Below are 21,007 nucleotides of genomic sequence, written 5' to 3' on the forward strand. Positions count from 1 at the left end.
ATCTTCTTTATTCAAATCTGAGATTATGATAGGCTCCTCTATTTAAAGAGGGCAGAATAGCAATCCTATCATAACTATGAGCTAGTTTCCAAATAGGGCTAGACACTCCTACCAGGACTTGGACTCATAATAGGATTAGGATTATAACTCCAACATGGAGTAAGTAGCTAACTAGTCATTCACTAATAAGGAAACCTAAACCGACTAAAACTGAAATAACAAAGGAAATAGACTCAAAACAGGACTCTAACTAAACTAATGAATTAAATCCCGTTATCCTACTTTCTATCCATATTTTAGGCCCATTAAAGTGGCCTAGTACAAAGAAAACCCATGGGATTAAAGGCCTAACACATACATAACCCAACCCAACGCTTATTTGTAATAAAATAAGCTCATTAAGTGACTTATCTACATCACAGAGGCATAAACCTCATGAGTCAAACTATGAAATTATGGGAGAAGGTTATCGAAGTCCACCTAGGAAGAGAAACAAGTAGTATCTCAAGGAACCAATTCGGTTTTATGTCAGGGAGATCCACGACGGAGGAGATTTATCTTCTTAGGAGGCTTATGGAAAAGTCGAGAACCTACAAGAAGTCTCCATATGGTCTTCATTGACATAGAAAAATCCTACGATAGGGTCCCCAGAGAGCTCATCCGGAATGCATTGGAGAAGAAAGGGGCGTCATGTAAATATATAGATATTATCAAAGACATGTACGAGGATGTAGTGATGAGCGTAAGAACCATCGGAGGTTAAGGCAATAAGTTCCCAATCACTGTTGGTTTACATTAGGGATCTACTTTAAGTCCTTATCTGTTTACTCTTATTATGGATGATTTAACCATGAACAACCAAGGGGAGGTTCCGTGTTGTATGCTCTTCGCCGATGGTATGTACCAAAAAAACTTTTTGACTCCGTGAGGTCATAGATCGGCCTCTGTTGTATGAAAAATCTAAAAGCATCCAACATGTATTTATGTACTATTTAAAAAAAATATTAATTTTGGGGAAAAAACTTTACCTTCACTAAGCTTGGAATGTGTAAATCTTGTTGGAGGAGAGATTTGGAAGTCAAAATGTATGATGATGTGGCTAATAAGGCTCTAATAGGAGTGATTTGTGTATAACTTTACAGCTGGAACGGAGATATAACCGAAATAGTCGAGATAGGTGAGTTCGACTCTGTCTCACCGAGAGCAAGTATTTATATCATGTGGTTTGTAGCATTTCGGTATCTCGCTGAAACGATACCAAAATCTCCATCGATACCGAAATTTCAGCCTAAACATTGTACAACAACTAATTTGTAATACGTTTCATTTCAACCAAAAAAAAAAAAAAAGCCGAAATTTCTGAGATCTTGGCGAGATTTCGAACCATGCCTCAGACTGGAATCACCACAGGCCTTCTACTGAATCACCGCAATAGTTTCTGAATCACTATAGAACTAAGTGAAGAGCTTTGTTTAACTGGAAAATCATAGGAAAGGCCTTCCCTCTTCTCATTATTTATAAAAATCAGAAAAGGCCAGTCATGTTCCATATAGGAAAGTTGGAATCATATCAGGACCTAAAGGAAAATAGAAGACAAATCAAACAAGAAAATTCCTCCCTCTTGCTACTCAATAAAAACAGTCCTATATGGAATAAAACTCTAATAAACTAAAGAGAAAAAAGACTCCAACAGGTCTGGAACTTACAAGTCGTATTCCAGCCTTGGCAACCAATAAAATAAGAAAAATGAGGAGATAGACTCCCAGCAGCAACCCCGATTTGCTGATCAATGTTCACCTTTTGACTCACTTCCAAACCAAGAGTCTTCACTTAGGCAGAGCCAAGAAGCTTCTCTTCTGTTTTCCAAATTAATTTAAGGGGATATTTTGTGTTGTTTTGGGTGATAAGAGGGTAAGAAGCACTGAATAAGAGTTTGAGGAAAAATGACAATTAATATAGCATTTGGTAAAGTGTTCTGACATTCAAAGCTATCCAAAATTATCGATGGGGTTTATTCTAATGAACATTTCTAGATATAGCAAAATGTGTCACACATTTTCCCAGCTACTAGGGATTAGCTTCAGAAATTCTCATCCGTCATTCCGTTCTTTCCAAGGCCTTCCTAGAAATCATCACATACCACCCAATTTGACAAAGCCTTGCCCCAACCACTTGGGGCCAGAAAAAATGAATCCCATGAGACCGCTACACACACTCAAGCTACATTTTCCACTAAAACACAAGCACTCTTGTCATTTCTTACTACCCTACCCCATGTTATTTGTTTACCATCTATTGTCCAGTTAACACCTTCAATATGTCCTCTCCTCCTTACCTAATGTTTTTATTAGAACCAAGTCTATTACTCCGATTTCTATCCATTAATTTATCCCTATCAGTCATGCACACAATTACCAACGTGACCACGTGTGTACTCCAAGGCACCGTTTGATAATGTTCCGTTTCTGCATTTTCTTGTTCCCAGAAACGGATAAACAGCCTAAAAATTGTTTGATAAAGTTGTTTCATTTCACCCATTTCTAGAAACATAAATCAAAAGTTATGCCTAGTTACAATTCTATAAACGACTTTGACGAAACAAGTCGGACGAATTTGAGGGGAAAAAAAAGCTTGTTGTGCCCGATGAATCTCTCAACTATTTAAACCTAAAATGAGGCAACCAAACCCTCTCTCCCTATTGGGCATCAGATGATACTACTGGGTTTTTTAATGGCATTATGTCTGCAAAAAACGTTTCGAAAAACAGGTTTATCAAATACCAAAAAATCTGTTTTTGTTTCCAAAAATGTGAAAAGCAGTTTCTGTTGTTTCTAGACACAGAAACAACAGAAACGTTATCAAACAGTGCCCAACTGGTATGACATTCTCCAATTTGTATATTAATCGATAATAAATTCAAGAGGTATCTAGCCTTTGGTGTTTGATAGTTCATATAAACTAATATAATGAATCCTCCTGACAGCTGGCATTGTAACAATTGGACTACTTTCAGCTTTCTTAAACCTTGGAAACACATTTGTGCAGAACCCGAGTCGAAAACCCTATTCGGTTAGCTTATGGGCCCACACAAGTAACAAACATCTCAACAATCGAACTTAATGGCAATTTCGTAATTTATTGGAAGCTTAAACCAGAAGAGAAGGAACAAATAGGTAGAAGTGGCGTATAAGTTGAGAAGGGTAGTTTTGGAATGGGAAACCAAAATATGGATAGAAGGTAACAGTGGAACAAGGGGAGGGTAATATGGGAAAAATGAGTTAAAAGAGGGTTTTAATTATTAAAGGGGAAAGAGGAGCCGAGGGCAGGAAGAAGTCCTCTCCTACCTCAAGACGTAACCAACCAAGGAAGCGGAAGAGCAGAAAACACGAAATGAGAACTCCTTCAGCTTCTGTTGATTGGGTCTGATATTCCAGGCATAACCACAACCTGCATTACAAAGAGCACCAAGATTCGACTCGACAGAACCTGCAACAAGAGTGTTCTGTAGGCCTGAACCAGATCTGGTGGTCGGTACTGGTTTTACTCTTGCTTTCACAACACGGTCTGTTCTCGGGGTTAAGCATCTAGGGTTTAGATTCCCTATGGGTAGGCAACATACGCCCAGATTCTAAGGAGGAATGGAGTTGTATCGATGGATTTCAATCCAACATGAAGGACTGCTACTACTGTCTAGAAACAGGGGATGGGAAAGAAAACTAGAAAAGGAGGAGAGGATTCACACAAAAGGAGGGAGGGGGGGAAGAAACTCGCACAAGCCACACGGGCTCTAAAATCAAAACTCAATATTCAATTCATTCTTTTTTTTTTTCTTTTGGATGAATGATTAATTCATTACCATGAGGAAGAATATACAAAGGGAGAGAAGGCGGGGGGAGGAGCCACATGGGTCACAATGCTCAAGGGGAGCTAAAAGGCCAAACTAAAAACAAGGGCAACCAAAATGGGGAAACATCAATTGGGAGAGGGGGGAATGGTGGAGGAAGGGAGGCCCCAGGAAACAACAATGAGCCTTTTCCTTGGGGTATTACAATCGAACTGTGGCGGATGGAACCAATCTTCGAACGGACATCGAAGAATATGGCTTTCCAAATCGTGTTGAATGAGCAGGAGTTGGAAGTCCATCTTCAGAGATTGCGTTCCACCCAGATATGGTTGATCGTTGCTACAAAAGTGAGCTTCTCTGCTGTGTCACAAATGATAGAATCGCCAAAAGTCATATCAAACCAGATCCACTCTCTAGACAAAGGGAGGGGTGTTCTATAAGATGGCCAAATGGATCTAAGGGCCTTTTTCTAGATAGAAGAGGAGAAGGGACAGGAGAAGAAGAGGTGGTCAGCATCTTTGAAGCCATTCCAACACAGGCAACAGGACAAGGGGACCTGGATGTGTCAATGGATGAGGAAAGATTGGGTACGGAGACAGTTGGAGAGGGCGCACCAAATAGTGAAACTATGACGAGGGATATGGCCTTTAAACCATATGGTATTATGCCAAGCCTTTAATGATGGTTACAAGTTGTAATTAAAAAGAAAATTAAAAGACTCAGTGTAATTCATAACTGAAATAAAAATCCTAAATCAACTCTACCATGACTCTACCAATAAGTAGCCCATTTAAAGTGAAATATTACAAGATAAAATCCAAATGCTAAATCTAAATAAATATACAACTACAGGGAGAAGGTAATCTGAGCAAGCGGCATAGAAGAGCCCAACCAACAAGGTGCAGAAAAATAGTATCATGCACTGAAGGTCAGCCAGGTCATTTCATGTGAGAAGACAGAGATAGACACATATGTGCTAGCATACCATACACTAGCAGCTCAGAGAACCTTTTGCCATGACTATAATATCCTACCAAATGACCAATTGGACATTTGGACCCAGTTCTCAAAAGGGTTTGAGCCAACCCATGGAAGCACTCTTGCATCAACATAAAAGTATCATACCTTCTTCTAGATTCTCTCTTTTTTTTAATGTTACAACCAAAGTGATTTTATTGATGAAAAGAACAAATAAAACACAACCCATGGAAGCACTCCTGCATCAACATAAAAGTATCATATCCTTCTTCTAGATTCTCTCTTCTTTTTTTTTATATAACAAATAAAGTGATTTTATTGCATCTATAGATCAACCATGTGGTACGTACAACACGTCTGATGCATTCTCATACATGGCTATGCTGAACAGTTCATGAATACTATGTCTATCAAGATAAAAAAGATGCCTAATTGATTAATAAGCCATAGTGCACACTAACATACCTACTGTTTACATCAATCAATGTGAAACATAATAGAATCTGCTAGCAATCAATACCATGGAAAAATGGTAACAATTTACCTCAAGTTTTGTAGGCCCCACCACAAACAGTAAGAGTATTTTGACAGGAATTGTCTAGATGAAACAACACCAGATGTCAAAGCAAGTGTAAAGATTCCAAAATTGAATGTGCCTACACTTGGAGAACACGTTTTGTTTAGGACACCTCCACTGATGCTGAACCACGCATTGTAACCATCCATATGCCCATTGCCACAATACAAGTAATTTTTCTTGCATTGCCCGTTAACTTCACACGCTTGCTGCCAGCAAGTGTCATTGCGTTCCACGGCACACAAGTACCAGAAAGCACCAACTATCTGCAAAAGATTCGTCTAGCAGTGGTCAAATATGTGGCATAAAATGCCCAAAAACATCTATATTGCAGTTCAACTAATTAGTGGAAACCACGATGGTGGAAGAAGAGATTTTCTCTACAAAAGAACTACTTAACCAGAAAAAGCTCATGTAACATTACCAGAATCAGATACACAGTACCAACAGCAGAGAATAAGAGAAAGGAAGAAGAGAGAACTATTGTTGGAGAAAGCAACAGTCCATATGATAGCTCTCTCCCTCCACAATGATTTACAGATAAAACTGAACACCAGTTACAATACCGCAAAGACTCCTTGTGGTAGTAGAAAGCTAATATAAGATTACAATACCAGTAGGAAACTAACTAATTTAACTTAGAAATAGAATAGGAAAACAACGAAGACTAGTGCTAACTTCAAGACTACCGCAGGTATTGACAATAGTACCTAATGTAGAACTAGAATCACAATTCACAAGTGATCCTAATCCCAGGCAGGGTCTGAAATTCTGGCTGAATAGAGAAAATGTCCTCCAATAGGCTTGATTTTAGCTCTCAAACACTCTCTCACAGCAAACAAATAAAAAAGAAAATAAGAAAACAAAAAGAGAATTCGATGGAGGGTTGAGAAGGGGGAAAAGAATTAGTGATTGGGCATCTCACCCAACTGCATCCCACAGCACAACAGAAAAAGCCATCTTTTTTTCCTTAACTCAAATCTGTCCTCTCATTATAATTGATGGGCTTTAAATAGCCTTACATTGCTTGGACACAAAGACATAATAAAAAAGGAAACTAAAGCTAAAAATAAAACCTTCTAATTTGACTTCTAACTTGCTAACCATGTAAGAGTAAATTAGAAACTAACAACTAATGATAAAAAAGAAACTAAGCTAAGTTACAAAATAGAAACTTCTTTTGACCAACAAAATAAGAAACTAACTAGCTCACTAAGAAAATAGAAACTAACTAAAAAATGAAACAAATCTTCCTAAGTTACAAAACTTACTTGCCAAGATAAAGCAAAGAAATAAAAATAGAAACTAATATCTAATATCCTAACAAGTGCTGGCAGAATTTTTCCCAAAGCAGCTGTCAAAATTGGACCCCAAGGTACTGTTCACGTGAACAGTACCTGCGTGAACAGTAACAGCGGGTTGGCTGATCCGATTGGAGAAAAATAAGCCTGGCTCAATGTACAAAACTGAACCAGAATTGGGCCAGCATTGAATTCTCTTTTTGACAGCTCGATCTACATCAGTACTCCTGTCATATTACAACATATCTTAACACCCCATTCTCAAACTAGAGCATATAAAGCACCCATGTCCACCTTGGAACAACCCTTCCAGAAAGCAAGACCAAATAGAGCCTTGGTTAACATATCAGCCAGCTTGGATTGTACTTAATTGTGTACATCAGAGACACCGCACAAGATTTTATCCGGAGGCAAATCCACTAGGGTCCATGTCTGTCGAGAAATTAAGATATCAATTTCTGTTTCCAAAGCCACTTTCTTAAATGTGTACATCAAAGACACCGCTTATCTGGAGGCAAATCCACTAGGGTCCATGTCTGTCGAGAAATTAAGATATAAATTTCAGTTTCCAAAGCCACTTTCCACCCAGGATGGGATAAAGTCTCATGATGATTCCCAGGAATGAAGTTAGTAGAAAATGACAAAGCAAAGTTATGTCAAGGAGAAGAAAGATGAGACATAAAAGCCAAGGTTCAAGAATTCGTTTCATTTCGGTGGTTCCAAAACCACCAAAATACCGAAATTTCAGCAAAATTTCACCGAAACAATGTACTTTTTTTTCCATGTATTTCGCTTGGCCATTGTGGGGACTAATGGCTGAAGTGGCCGAAATTAGCGAAACAAAATGACCAAGATGGCCCAAATTTCGACGAAACAGTGCATTTTTGGGGGCCGAAATGACCGAAATATGACCAAGATGACCAAAATTACGTACTTTGTGTTTCGTATGCCATTTCATTTCGGTAGAAAAAACAAAAAACCAAAATATCCAAAATTTTGGCAAGATATCGCCAAATTTTTAAGCCATGATAGAAACATAATTTTTAATAGGTTATGCAGTTAGTTTTCTAAGTGCAAAAACCAGTACCTTTGTGAAGAGCCAATGGTTTGTGGAGGACCTTCATTCGGATGAACAAACTGAGTGGTGGGCTATGAAGCACTAGTAGATGACACTATTTTCTTACATTGTTGGTACACTTGTAGTGGTGCAAGATATGAAGCAACTAGTACATCATCAAAGGGCACAAGAACCGAAAGAGGTGGTGCACAATTACTTTCAACATCAAGAGAGAAGGTGTACGAACAAGAGGAGAAAAATACGGAATAATTTCAAAAAAAAATGTAACATCGGCGCTGACAATTTTCCAATGAGAAAAAGGGTTGTAACATTTATACCCTTTTTGAGTTCTAAAATAACCAAGAAAAACACACCTGATAGCCCTGGGAGATAATTTATGTATTTGAGGTTGTAAAATGTGAGCAAACAAAAAATCAAAAACTCGAGGTGGCCAGGAAAACAAGGGAGTTTGTTGGGGAAAAAATTAAATAAAGTGAACGGTTATCTAGAATAGAAAGGGCATTTGTTTGATCAAATAACATGCAATGAGAACAATATCACAACCAAAATGTTTAGGAACATGCATACTCATCATGAGAGACCAAACAATCTCCAATAAGCATTTATTTTTTCTGTTTAGAAACCCCATTTTGTTGTGGGGTATAAAAACTTGTTTAGAATCATTTCATGAGCTGAACAGAAAGTAGAAATTTAACGTTGAGTGTACTCAAGTGCATTATTGGAACAAAAAACTTTAATGGAAGCATCAAATTGGGTCTTTATTTCATTAAAAAATCTTTAAAAAAATAGACAATTTTTTAACGAACTTTCAACAAATACACAAATGTCAAATGGGAATGATCGTTCACAAAGGTGATAAAAAAAAATAAAACCTAACCTATTTTGGATACAAGGACCACCAATATCAAAAAGAAATACGGAAAAGAAAGATTTGACTTCTAGTTTCTAGACAAACTACAAGTAGAAAAGGATGACCGATGATACTTCTCGAGTTCACAAGTTTTATACTCAAGGCAAAACATAGATTTGCAATTAGGTACCATATGCTGAAGCTTAAATAGAGATGGATGGCCCAAGCCCCCAACTGATAATGCCATTGACGAGTGACATCAATAGTAGTAGCAACAACAGTAGAGGGACCTGTGCAATTTAGGTAGTAGAGTCCAACCTACCACCAATCTTCCTTCTTGTCTAAAGGTCCTGAAAAACACAATAAGAAAAATAAAAGATGACAAAATAATTAAGAGATTTAGTAAGCTAGCTAACAAATAACGGATTAACGGTAACTGTGGGACATGAAGAACAGATGATATGGTCAACCGTACTATAACCAGTCAAATGGGTAGAGGACCCATCAACAAGAATTATAGTTGAAGAGTAAGCAACTTTGGACAATGAAAAAATTAATTCCGACTTACGAGTCATATGGGAAGAGGCACCAGAATCAATGATCCACAATGGAAGATGTGGATGTAATGAAAGTTGATGTACATGTAGCTTCTTTTTTAGGGCAACCATTTATTCTACCATTGTGGCCTTCCATTTTCCATCTGCAAAAGCTTCCTACCAATTCTGGGGAACACGAACAGAAGAAAGAGAAAACACAAAGCACGATAGGAGGGAGAAAGGGAATCATAAGAAACAACATGGGAAATGGGGTGTTAAGTGCAAGTCCTAGTGCCTTTTCTAAGAGCAATAGGTTGGTCAAAAGAAGTTATACCTGTCACAATGGGCTTAGTCGGCTCTGAATTCAGGGTTGCCAAGGGGATGTGTAAAGGTGTTGTAGTGGTGGTAGTGGTCTTAAGTTGTTTAATTCTGGTGTGAACCCTACGATAGAGATGAAGAGTCTATCTCTGAAATTCACCAATAGTACGTTGAACGGTAGTCACTCCCCCTAGGTAGGAACAATGGTCTTAGCCTGAGCCTTAAGCTGGAATATCAGTAATCTCTATCCCCTTACTCTATGTTGGAGATGGTAGATACACTGGAGGTGGAGCAAGAAAATTCAGAGTCGGCTCTTCACTGTCAATACCGGACTCCCCCTGAAGATATGGCGAGGAAAAATAGCCTACAGATTCGTGAAACACAACATTCATGGTGACTATGGTACGCCTAGTAGGAGGATGATAGCACTTGTATCCTTTCTGAGTAGGAGAATAACCCAGACTGATACACTTGATGCAACGAGATTCCACTTTTCCTGGTGAGTAGGTGATCCCTAGCATAGAAAGTACACCCAAAAGTCTTCGGAGGAACTGGACAGGAGTTATCCCCATGAAGAACGGCCATAGGAGTACAAGAATCAAGAACCCTAGTAGCCATGTGGTTGATCAAGTAGGCGGCAGTCAAGACAGCATCAATTCAATAATGAGAGGGAACCTGTCTGAAAAAAATCATTGTGCGGGAAATGTCCAACAAGTGTCTATTCTTGTACCCCAATCTGAGCGGGAGTGCCAATACAGCTAGTCTGATGGAGGATCCCATGTTCAGCAAGATACCTCTGAAATTGACCCTCCACATATTCAGTACCATTATCAATACATAGAATTTTCAAAGTAGCATTGAATTATGTCTGATTCATCTTGTGGAAGTGTTGAAAACAAATGAACACCTCACTTTTGAGCTACATCATATACACCCACTGACCCACATTGTTCGAGAATGACAATCAATGAAAGACACAAACAATGTTTACCAGAGATAAACGTCCGACAAGACAGACCCTACATATTAGAGTGAACTAAATGGAAGATCTTTTATTCAATGGAATATAACTAGAACAAGTTTGCTTAGCTAGAATACAGGCTTCACAAAAAAATTCATCCCCATTACATTGTTTAACTAATTGTGAAAATAAAAGAGATAATGTTCCAATAGGACCACATTGTTCTCTGGCAAAAAATCCTTTGGTTTAAGGGCCACATTCTCCATCATAGTTTCACCACCTGGCATGCTTTTACCAACTACCTTCCCACGCAATCCTACCTCATCGACCATCACATTCAGGTTCCTCCTACATGTTGTCTATATAGAATGGCATTGAAGATGTTGACCATTTGTTCTTCTCTAGCCCCTTCTTTACCATCTGGAAAAAAGTTTTCGGTTGCTATTAGCCTTCTAGTAGGAGAGTTCTCCCTTTCAGTAGGGAACAGATCTGGGTTGATATAACATTTCGGGGCCCCACCATCTGTGACATTGCAAGGAAACTTGCTTTTTGTGCCACCATCAACCACCTCTGGATGAAGCGGAATCTTCGTCGATGAACGTCCAATTCTCGCTCATATGACAAGATTAGGAATGCCATCTACTTTGACATCAGCACTAAGCTTGCCTCCCTCCACCATCGCTCGATCAAAGATTCCCCAAGGAACAAGCTCACTATGTCTCCTGGGGCCTCCCCCTGTCGATCATATCTACTGCTCCACCCTGATGGCTTGTATCCCCTAGTTGCGCCCCCTTTTGATTGGGTTTTGCCCCTTTTGCTTGGATCCAAATGAGCCTCCCCCTCTCTCTATCTTTCCCCCTGTTGTATATTCTTCTCCTTTAATATAATTTATTCATAAAAAAAAAATGTTCCAAGAGGAAGACGTTCTAAAAGACAATGCAACTATTGCATATCAGAGGAGAGAGAGTGTAGCTCATGAGTAGTAGAGCCCGCAGTTGTACGAAGACAACCATCATCAAGCAAATAGAGACCATCCTGCACCTTACCACATCCAATCGTCTTCCCTGTTGTCAAATCCTAAAAAATGCAGTGGGAAGGAAAAAGGGTTACTTGACAATTCAAGTCCCTAGTAAGGCTACTAATAGATAGTAGATTAGTAGTAAAATTAGGGATATGTAAAACTGAATTTAAAGTGAGAGAATTAGAACACTGAATAGAACCCTTTCCAGAGATAAAAGATAAGGGGCCATTTGCAACCCTCACTTTTTCTCTACCTGAGGTGGGTGAATACTGGCGGAAAAGGTTAGAAGAACTAGTCATATATTCAGTGGCACGGGCTTCAATGATCCAAGGATTGGAGATTACTGATGCACAGTGACCACCAAACAAGATACCTGAACGAGCAAAGTTGGAACCTGAAGCGACTGGAGAATTGGCCGGTGCTGATGAATTGGAAGCCTGGAGTTCCTCCTGGGATAGACCAACATCAGTTGCAGAAGGTTTATGAATAGTTTCAGCCTGATAGGCCTTGTATTTGGATTTACAACGACCACTATTAGGTTCAAAATTAGCTGATTTCCCATGAAGTTTCCAACATGTAGCTTTGGTATGGTATGGTTTGTTATAGTATTCATATTTTACCACATCCTTGGTAGTGTCACTGGTTTGGGCAGCTCCCTCAGAAGTAGTAGAACCATTCTGTAGAGCTGATTTCTCAGTAGGAGGAGTGCGAAGCATAGAGTTACGACGACACTCCTCCATATGAACCAGTGCAAAAGACTATTCCAGAGTAGGGAAGGGAGATCTGCTAAGTACCTGGACACGAATATGATCATACTCAACATTAAACCCAGCAAAGAAATCATACACCCTAATTTTGTCCACATGTTGCATAGGGAGTAATATCTTCAGCACTAGATGGATGAAAGTCTACAAAGTGATCAAGCTCATACCAGAGAGTTCAAAGTTCAGCATAATACTTGAACACAAAGGTCCTATTGAGTAGTAGTAGTACACACTTTCTTACGAAGATCAAACACTTGGGCATCAATCCCTATTTTTCCGTAGGTTTCTTTGGTAGTAACCTAGATCTGAGAAGCAGTTTCCAACAACAAGAACCCTCTAGAGATAGATTGATGTATAGAATTGATCCGAAAATCCATTACCAGAGAATAATTGGTGATCCATTTGTCCTGAGGAGTACCCTCCTCAAAGGGTTTCTTTGATTTGCTTGTGATATGTCCAGGGAGACCTCTGTCGGCAATCGTAAGATAAGTGGTTCTAGGCAAGATGAGATAATTAGTTCCATCCAATTTCACAAAGCAAGCACCAAAAGGAATATATTCATTACAACCCTGCCCATCAGAGTCTAAGGTTGCAACAGAAATAGTAGTTACTCCAAACATGATGATAATAGGGAGAAGTCAACAAAAAATTGGGAGAAATATCAAATCTTCAAAGACAGACGTCAGAAAAGGCCAACACTTGGATCAAACTGCCTAGTAAGGGTGGCGAAGAACTCCTCCAAGTTATATTTGATTTTGATGAAGAACTGAAAAGAGATGAAAAATTAGGGTTTTGGGAGAAAACCCTAAATTTTCAAGAAGACAAGGATCACACACATAGCCTTAGAGATGGGGCCACAAGGCTGGTCGATCTCCTCCGTAGGGATGAGAAAGGTCTCTTCCAAATATCACCTGCATCTGTGGGAAGGAACCAAAAAATCGATGGGATCAGGGTTTTGGAGAAAACCCTAAAATCGTAGATGGGTATGGTCTTCAATCTTGTAAGCAATGATGAACACTTCTTCAAGGTGCAACATTTGATCTTCAAAAGGAGGTTTGATCTTAACAAAAGAAAGAATCGAACCCTAAAAAGGAAGAATTAAGAATCACAGGATAAGGAAATAGTACTCCAATTGCTCACTCACATAATTTTAGGGTTTAAGAAATTGAGGTTATGTGTGGGACAGCGACCAGATTCATATGAATCACATCATTAGTGCTATCTCATGGGGAATTAGGGAGACAAGGAAGAGAAGAAGGTGGAGGTTGGGAAGGGATGGAAGCTTACGGTTTGGGAAGAAGAGAAAGGGAAGGCTGAGATGTGTTGTTGTAGAAAGGGAAGGCTGAAAAACTTAGATCAGGAAAGTGCCTCTTATGGCATATACATTCGGAGTAATAAGGGGGTGCCGCTCCACGACCGACCACTCTCCACCACCGATCCCTCTCCAAAGGCCTCTACTGTCGGGAGCCATCCAGAGCGTACCCCCTTCACTCCTTCCCACTCCCCCTCCTCCACCTCCAAGCCCTGGAATCTGGTTGGTTGTTCCTCTTCCTCCACCCCCCCCCCCCTCTTTTCCTTCCCTTCCTTCCGCTATGGGTCATACCCTCCACTATATCCCTCCCTCTGTTATCAATGACTTACCTATAGGTATTTTCCCTTCAGGGTTTCTGAACCAGAAATCTCCAAGTGGAAAAACTGTCTTATAGGCCACTTTCTGGGCAGCCACCCCCCTTTCAACATTGTCAAAGCATCCTTAACCAATTAATGGAGAATCAAAGGGAGGCTCTCTACTTTTATGTTAAACAACGGCCTCTTTGTGATCGATTTCTTTGATGTATCAGAAAAGACCACCGCCCTTGAAGCTGGCCTTTGAAGCTATGGGCAGAAAGCCTATTTTTCGTAGGCAATTGGACAAGTATACTACCCTCATTAAAGTGGACTACAAAACCATTCCGATTTGGGTTACCCTCCCCTCACTGCCTCTTCACTTCTGGTGTGCCAAGGGGCTCAGCATCGTTGGTTTTATTATTGGAAAGCCCCTCTTCTCAGATCTTCGAACTAGACGTTGGATAAAATCTCCTTTGCTCGCATCTGTGTTGAAATCACCACTAACAACAGACCTTCAGCCTCTATACCTATTTATGATGACGAATAACATTATTTCACCCAACTGGTCCGATATGAGTGGCTCCCACCTCAATGTACTACTAGCAAGATCTTTGGTCACCAAACAATCCACTTCATCGCCAATAAATCTTCTAAGACTATGAATGTCGACAGCTCAACTCAAGGCAAGAAAGCTTCTCTGAATTTGGAGCCCGTTAGCGTTCAATCCTCATCCCTTGTTTCTGATCATCCCAGAAGGCCTCACAGGAGACTCCGACCCTGGGATCGTAGCCAAATGGCCCAGCCAAAAATCTCTGATGGCTCAGGTCCCAGCACTCGCCCTTTTTCGCTAGATCTGGCAGTCTACCACCTTGAAACCGATAGTCACAACCGGTTTTCCCTCTTGATGTCTTCTAGCACTAACGACAGCTCTGAAGCTGGCTCTGACAGCTTGACTTGGCCATTTATGGGTTTACCTTTGAAATCGCCAAAGGCACCTCTCTCCCCAACCCTTCCTTATGTTCTGTTCCTGCTTCCTCTGTCATTGTAGCCTCTGCCCCACTCCCCATGCCCTCTCCTCCTTCCACCGACTCTCCCTCTAGACTCTTCTTTATCCCTTCCTCACAGTTATCTCCCAATCCTTCCTCTCCCCTATCCCCTTTGGGGGCCCTACCTTAGCCACTGTGGTGGAATCTCTTTTCATCAACACCAACTCTCTCGCTCCCTCTCTTCGGCCCATATCCCTTATCACTCCCTTGTGGCCCCCTTCCAAGCCTCCTACCAATCCTTTGGCCTAGTCTCTTCTTCTGGCCCTCCTACCCGGCCCTTCTCCGCTTCTCTGGCCCATCACCCCTTGGGCTCCATCTCTTAGGAAACTGAACCTTCATCTTGACCCTACTCTAGACCCTGCTCTCCCCTTTAACCCAAACCCGTAGCTTAGCCCTCCCCCTAACCCTGCTCTCCCTATTACCCAAACCGAAATCTTGAGCCTCATCCCTCGCCCGACGCTTGCATCCCTCTCCTGCACCCTTCCCCTGCTTCGTCGACTCTCATTCTCCCCCTCCCTCGTCTGTCCGTCTTCGTTGGGTCCCCAGCCCCTCTCCATTCATCTGCTTCCTCGGCCCCTTTGGCAGACAACTCCTCTTTCGTTGCTCGCCTAAGCCACCTGCCATGCCCTCATGCCACGTCTACAATCAATCCTGCCTCTCTGCCTGGTTCTTTAGCCACATTTGCAACCGCCTCTGAAGTCGTCGTCATCAACTCGTCTCCCACCCCTCAAGCCTCCCTGCAGCTCTAGCCTCTTCCTGCCTCTGTTGGCCTTCCGCCAACCCTCTCCGGCCCCCATGACTTGCCAGACTCTTCAGTCACTTCTGCCTCCTCTTCTGGCCCCTCGCCAGACTCATCAACTATGCCTGCCACCGTCTTTGAAGGTGTTAGCAACATTGCTTCCTCCCCTGTCAACACTGATGCTACGTCATTAGTTCGCTCTCCCGCCCCTGGGGATGTTGCCAGCGGTTGCTTTGTGAGTACCTCTGCTCCTGAAGCTCCCAACAACTCTGTCTTAGGCCCCAGCCTGGATTGCCTGCCACTCCTGCTACTGTAACAGCCTTGGAAGGCTTCAGCTCCAATTCGCCTTCTACCTCTGCCCCTATATTATTGGACCATGCTGATGTTACCTTGCTGACTCCCCTCAATGACGCTTATGATACATTGGGAACTCCTCAGCCACCAACAGGACGTTCGGCTGATTCCCCCCCCCCCCCAATCCTCCATCCCTATTGCCTCGACCTATAACCTCAAGCCACCTCAGATCCTACCAAGCCTCCTCCCTTGTGCATGATGATTCCTCTATTGCTCCCCTAAGAAAGACCAAACCCATCAGATCCTGCATCCTGGCGGAAAGCCTCAGAAAAACCCCCAACCCTCCCCTCTCAAAGAATACAGCCATAGATCCAAATCCAAGTCTAAATTCCCTACCTCAACCACCAAGTCCCCTCCCAGCTCCTCTGAGCTCTTGATGCCCCCCATTCCCATTCTAAATGATCCCCTGGATCACTTGTAATGTCAGAGGTCTCAATTCCTCTGCCAAGCATACAGTGATTCACTCCCGCCTCAAGTCCTCTAAAGCTATTCTGTGTTGCCTCTTGGAAACCAGAGTACATAAATCTAATGCTCCCTACACTGCTACCTCGATAGCTCCCTCTTGGTCCTTCTGTTCTAACTACGATCATTTCCCCAATGGTTGCATCTGGATCCTTTGGAACCCTCTCTTCTTCCATATCTCTGCCATTGCCTCCTATCCCCAAGTCATCCACTTCTCCTTCTCCTCTCCTGTTGGCTCCCATCCTTCCTTTTCCTCTGTGGTCTATGCTTGTTATACCCGTGCCCTAAAATTTCCTATTTTAAATGTACAAATGAGGCACCGAAGGACACCAGTACTAATGAATACTGGGTAGCAGCGGTATTTTGCTGGGAAGGGAAGGATGGCCCCACTTGTACCTGCTACTTGTGCCTCAATAATTGGAAGGGGTTCCAGACAAGGAAGAGAAGGTCAATCCAAACCCTCACACTTCACGAGAAAATCCCTGTCTCTTAATAGAAAAACATACAAGAGGTGGGCCCACACACTGGAAACACCTTGAGAAGGCCCATTCAACTTAAGGTATCCATTTCCACACAAGGGAGACCAATTCAGCCTTCACCGGTGAGTATCCAAACCAAAACCGGGTTATTTGGCCGTGGACCCAGGCCCTCGCCCCATGAGCCCCAACCCCATCCACAATGATGGATCAACATAATTAGAAATAGATTAATGTATCGGGACACCCCAAGGTAGGCTCGTTATCCCAAATTATAACTTAAACCGGTAAAGTATAATAAACCCATTTTTCTCCCAAACAGCCCTTAGTTAACCATATTTTTTCTTTATGAATAAATAATTCAATACCAAGGAAAGAAAGAAAACAAGGGAAAAGGAAAAGGGGGGCTAACGCCAACAAGGAGCCATCACAAAGACAACAAGAACAAAGACAAAACAAAAGCCAAACAGCTAACCACAAAAGGGGATACACTGAGTGGGGGAGGGGAAAGCCTACAAAAGCCATCAGGTGGCTTGGCTGAGATCAACCTAAAGGTTCTAAGAGGAGATAATGTGGGTATTCTGTGGGAGGAGGTAACTGGACAGGGGAGGAGGGAATGGGCTTTGGAAGAAACATCAAAGTAGATAGCTTTCCAAATCTGGTTTGGAGATCGAGATTTGGGGATCCATCTACAAATGTTTCTTTCCATCTAGAGGTGATTGATGGTAGCACAAAAAGCCAACTTACCGATGGTGTAGCAAATAGAGGGGTCAGCGAAGGTCATATCTACCCAAATCCATTCCTAATGGAGAGGAAGAATGGATCTCCTAGAAGGCCAGCATTTGGAAAGGGCAGCTTTCCAAAAGTGAGAGGAGAAGGGACAGGAGAAGAAGAGGTGGGGGATATCTTCCAAGTTGTGGGGGCAGAGACAGCATGAATGGTTGACAGGGATATGGCGGGGAATGAGGAAGGCTTGGGTCAGAAGGCAATTGGTAAGGCTTCGCCAAAGGGTGAAGCTATGGCGCGGAATATGACCTTTGAACCAAACCACCTTATGCCAGGGGACGGACGAGGAAGGGGCACGAATGAGAGACCAAGGTGAGGCAGAGGAGAAGGAGCTATTGGAGGAGGGGAGCCAGATACATTTGTCCTCTCTTCCTCGATGGCTAGGAGGGAGGGCAGAGAGGGAGGACCAATGATCCAAAAGTGGAGGGGAAGAGGGAGGGGGGACCAACCGTCCTGAGAGAGGATAGAGGAAACAAAAGCATCAGATGGAAGGCCAGAAGAGTATATGACCCTTGGAGAAAGAACAAGGGCAAGAATGCCAGGGATCCTTCCAAAGTGAGATATGGAATTCCTGTTGCCGATGGAATAGGAGATGGCAGAGAGGGCAATGGGCCTATGATCAAGGATTGTTCTCCAAATCCAAGCATCCAAAGTGGAAGGGGCAGTCCAGAGGGAGTGGTTTTTTAGCAGACCGGATAGAATCCAATCAACCCAAAATCTTTTGTGCTTGGAAAAAATTTTCCAAATCAGCTTGAGAACACAATGGAGTTTGCATCCTTAATTCTCCTAATCCCAAGCCCTCCTTCGGATTTGGGAAGACAGACCTTCTTCCAACTGAGAGGTCTAAGGAATTCAAAAGAGTCAAAGCCTTTCTAGAGGAAGGAGCACATAAGGCTTTCAAAGGATTTGATCACAAAGACAGGAAGGACAAAAGTGCCAGCCTAGTAGAGGTACATGGACTGAAAGACCAATCTAATCAAAGTGAGACGGCCAACAAAGGAGAGAAGTCTGCCTTTCCAAAGCTGGAGCTTTTTCCTGAGCTTATCAAGCATGGGGGCACAGTGGTGAGAAAAGAGTCTAGAAGAGATGAGGGGAAGACCCAGATATTTGATAGGAAGCAAGCCCAGAGGGACTCCAGAGATCTCGGAGAGGGTATCACGAGTCATCTGATAGACACCCGAAAGAAAGATATTGGATTTGATGAGATTGATACTGAGACCCGAGTAAGACTCAAAGGAATAAAGGGTGAACATAATAGTGGTGATGGAGAGAGGGTCGGCTTTGGAGAAAATCATGATGTCATCTGCAAAAGCCAGGTGGGAAAGGAGGGATTTACATTAAGGGATTGGAGAGATGAGGTGAAGGTCAGTGGCTGATTGGATGGAACGGGAGAGGACTTCCAATGAAAGGGAGAAGCACAAGAGTAGAGGGGGCATCCCAGTTAGATGCCTCTATCTGCGGGGAAATACCCAGCAGGACTCCCGTTAACTAAGACCGAGAATCAGGGGTTGGAAATGCAAGTGCAGATCCAATGGACGAGAACGATGGCAGGAAGGACGTCTGGAGCAAGACATTGGAAATAAAATCCCAATTGATCATGTCAAAAGCTTTGTGAATGTCAATCTTGAGGAGGGCCGCCAGAGAGTGGGACTTGCGGTCGAAGCCGCAGACAATCTCATGGAAAAGAATAATATTATCTAAAATACTCCTACCCGCAATGAAGGCCAATTGATTCGGGCTAACAGGAGAGTCAATGACTTTCTAGATCCTGTTGGCTAGGATTTTGGCGATGAACTTGTAAAGGAGATTACAAAGAGAAATGGGACGAAAGTCACTCATTGTGTTGGCACCTTCCTTCTTGGGGATGAGACCTAAGAATGTGTAGTTGATGCCACCAATTTGGGAAGGGTTATAGAAGAAGCAACGCACCGCCTCAATGAGATCATTCCTGATGATGCTCCAATAGGCTGAGAAGAAACACATGCTAAAGCCATCAGGACCGGGGGCTTTGTTGGCTTTATGGGAAAGAATGGTAGCCAAGATTTCCTCCTCACTGGGAATAGATTGGACGAAAGGGAGGAGCTCATCGAGAACGAACTTATTGAGGAGGTTGTGGGGGATGGAAGGGGGGGAGGGGAGGGGGAAGGGCAGAAGAGCCTTTGGAAATGGGAGACAGCTTCGGACTTGATGAGGTCCGGAGAATAGAGCTCAATCCCATCCAAGGAGATCAACTTGGGGATGGCGTTGGCATTGGTCCTGGCTTTGAGGGATCTATGGAAAAATGGCCAAATTGGAGTCTCCTAATTCTAGCCACCTGATGCGGGCTTTCTAACGAAGAAATCTTTCTTCTTGATCTAGGAGCAAAGAAAGCTCAGAAGCAGCAGCTTTTTCTTCATCAACCAAGGTTGGATTGAGGAGATCATACTGAAGCTTGGATTGAATGGAATGAAGCTTATCCCAACCCAAGGAGACTTGAGAAAAGATATTTCCAAAGGTAGAAGAATTCCGGAGCTTAAGAGCAGCTTTCACATTCTTGAGCTTTTTGGCGAAAGCAAGAAGAGGGGGAAGGGAGCGATGAATGGAGCTGTTCCAAGCACAGAGGATAAGGGGATGGAAGTCAGAGTGAGAAGTCCATATGTCAAAGAATTTGAAGGCTTTAAGGCCAAAGGAGCGGAAAGGGAGGGCAAAGATTGAGATGGGACTATGATCAGAAATCCCGGGGAGGCCAAAGGAAGCATGGGAAGAGGGAAAGGCTTCTAGCCAGGCTTCATTGACAAGGACCTTATCCAAATTACAAGCCACACGATGGTTGCCAACTATCCTGTTATGCCATGTAAGTTTAACACCAGACCATCTGAGGTCCATGAGGTTGAGGTCATCAATGCAGTCATTGTAGGAATCAACAGCCTGAGGATCAATGGGGTTGCCTCCATTCTTTTCATGATTGAAGCGGATAACATTGAAGTCCCCCGCAATACCCCAAGGCCTGGATCCTAAGGTGGAGGCAGTGGAAAGAAGATCAGACCAGAGGGGAAGCCTGAGAGCAGCACGATTGTGGGCATACACAATGGAGAGGTAACAGATGAAGGAATTGTGGGAGATGGAAATAGAAGAGATATTGAGAAGGGAGGGGTCCCAAAGAATCCAAATCCGCCCGTTGGGGCTATGAAGGTAATTAGATTCGAAAGACCAAAAGGGAGCAATAGCTGAAGCAATACAGGCGGCATTAGCTTCCAAGACCCGGGTTTCCAAGAGACAATAGAGATTAGATTTTAGAGGAGCGAATAATCGATTTGATTTCAGCTTGT

At 42.5% G+C, this 21,007-nt stretch overlaps 1 protein-coding gene across 5 annotated transcripts in view; it reads right to left on the reverse strand.

Annotated features, from left to right (window-relative positions):
• LOC122079191 (probable cyclic nucleotide-gated ion channel 5) overlaps positions 1-21,007 on the reverse strand; it is a 111,184-nt gene that overhangs the window by 41,103 nt on the left and 49,074 nt on the right. For all 5 annotated transcript variants that reach the window (XM_042645452.1, XM_042645455.1, XM_042645454.1 and 2 more), the window contains exon 5: positions 5,367-5,665. In XM_042645452.1, the coding sequence (XP_042501386.1) occupies positions 5,367-5,665 (299 nt within the window). The remainder of the gene's footprint in view (positions 1-5,366; positions 5,666-21,007) is intronic.

This window comes from Macadamia integrifolia, chromosome 5 (assembly GCF_013358625.1).
Source record: "Macadamia integrifolia cultivar HAES 741 chromosome 5, SCU_Mint_v3, whole genome shotgun sequence".
Classification (NCBI taxonomy): Eukaryota; Viridiplantae; Streptophyta; class Magnoliopsida; order Proteales; family Proteaceae; genus Macadamia; species Macadamia integrifolia.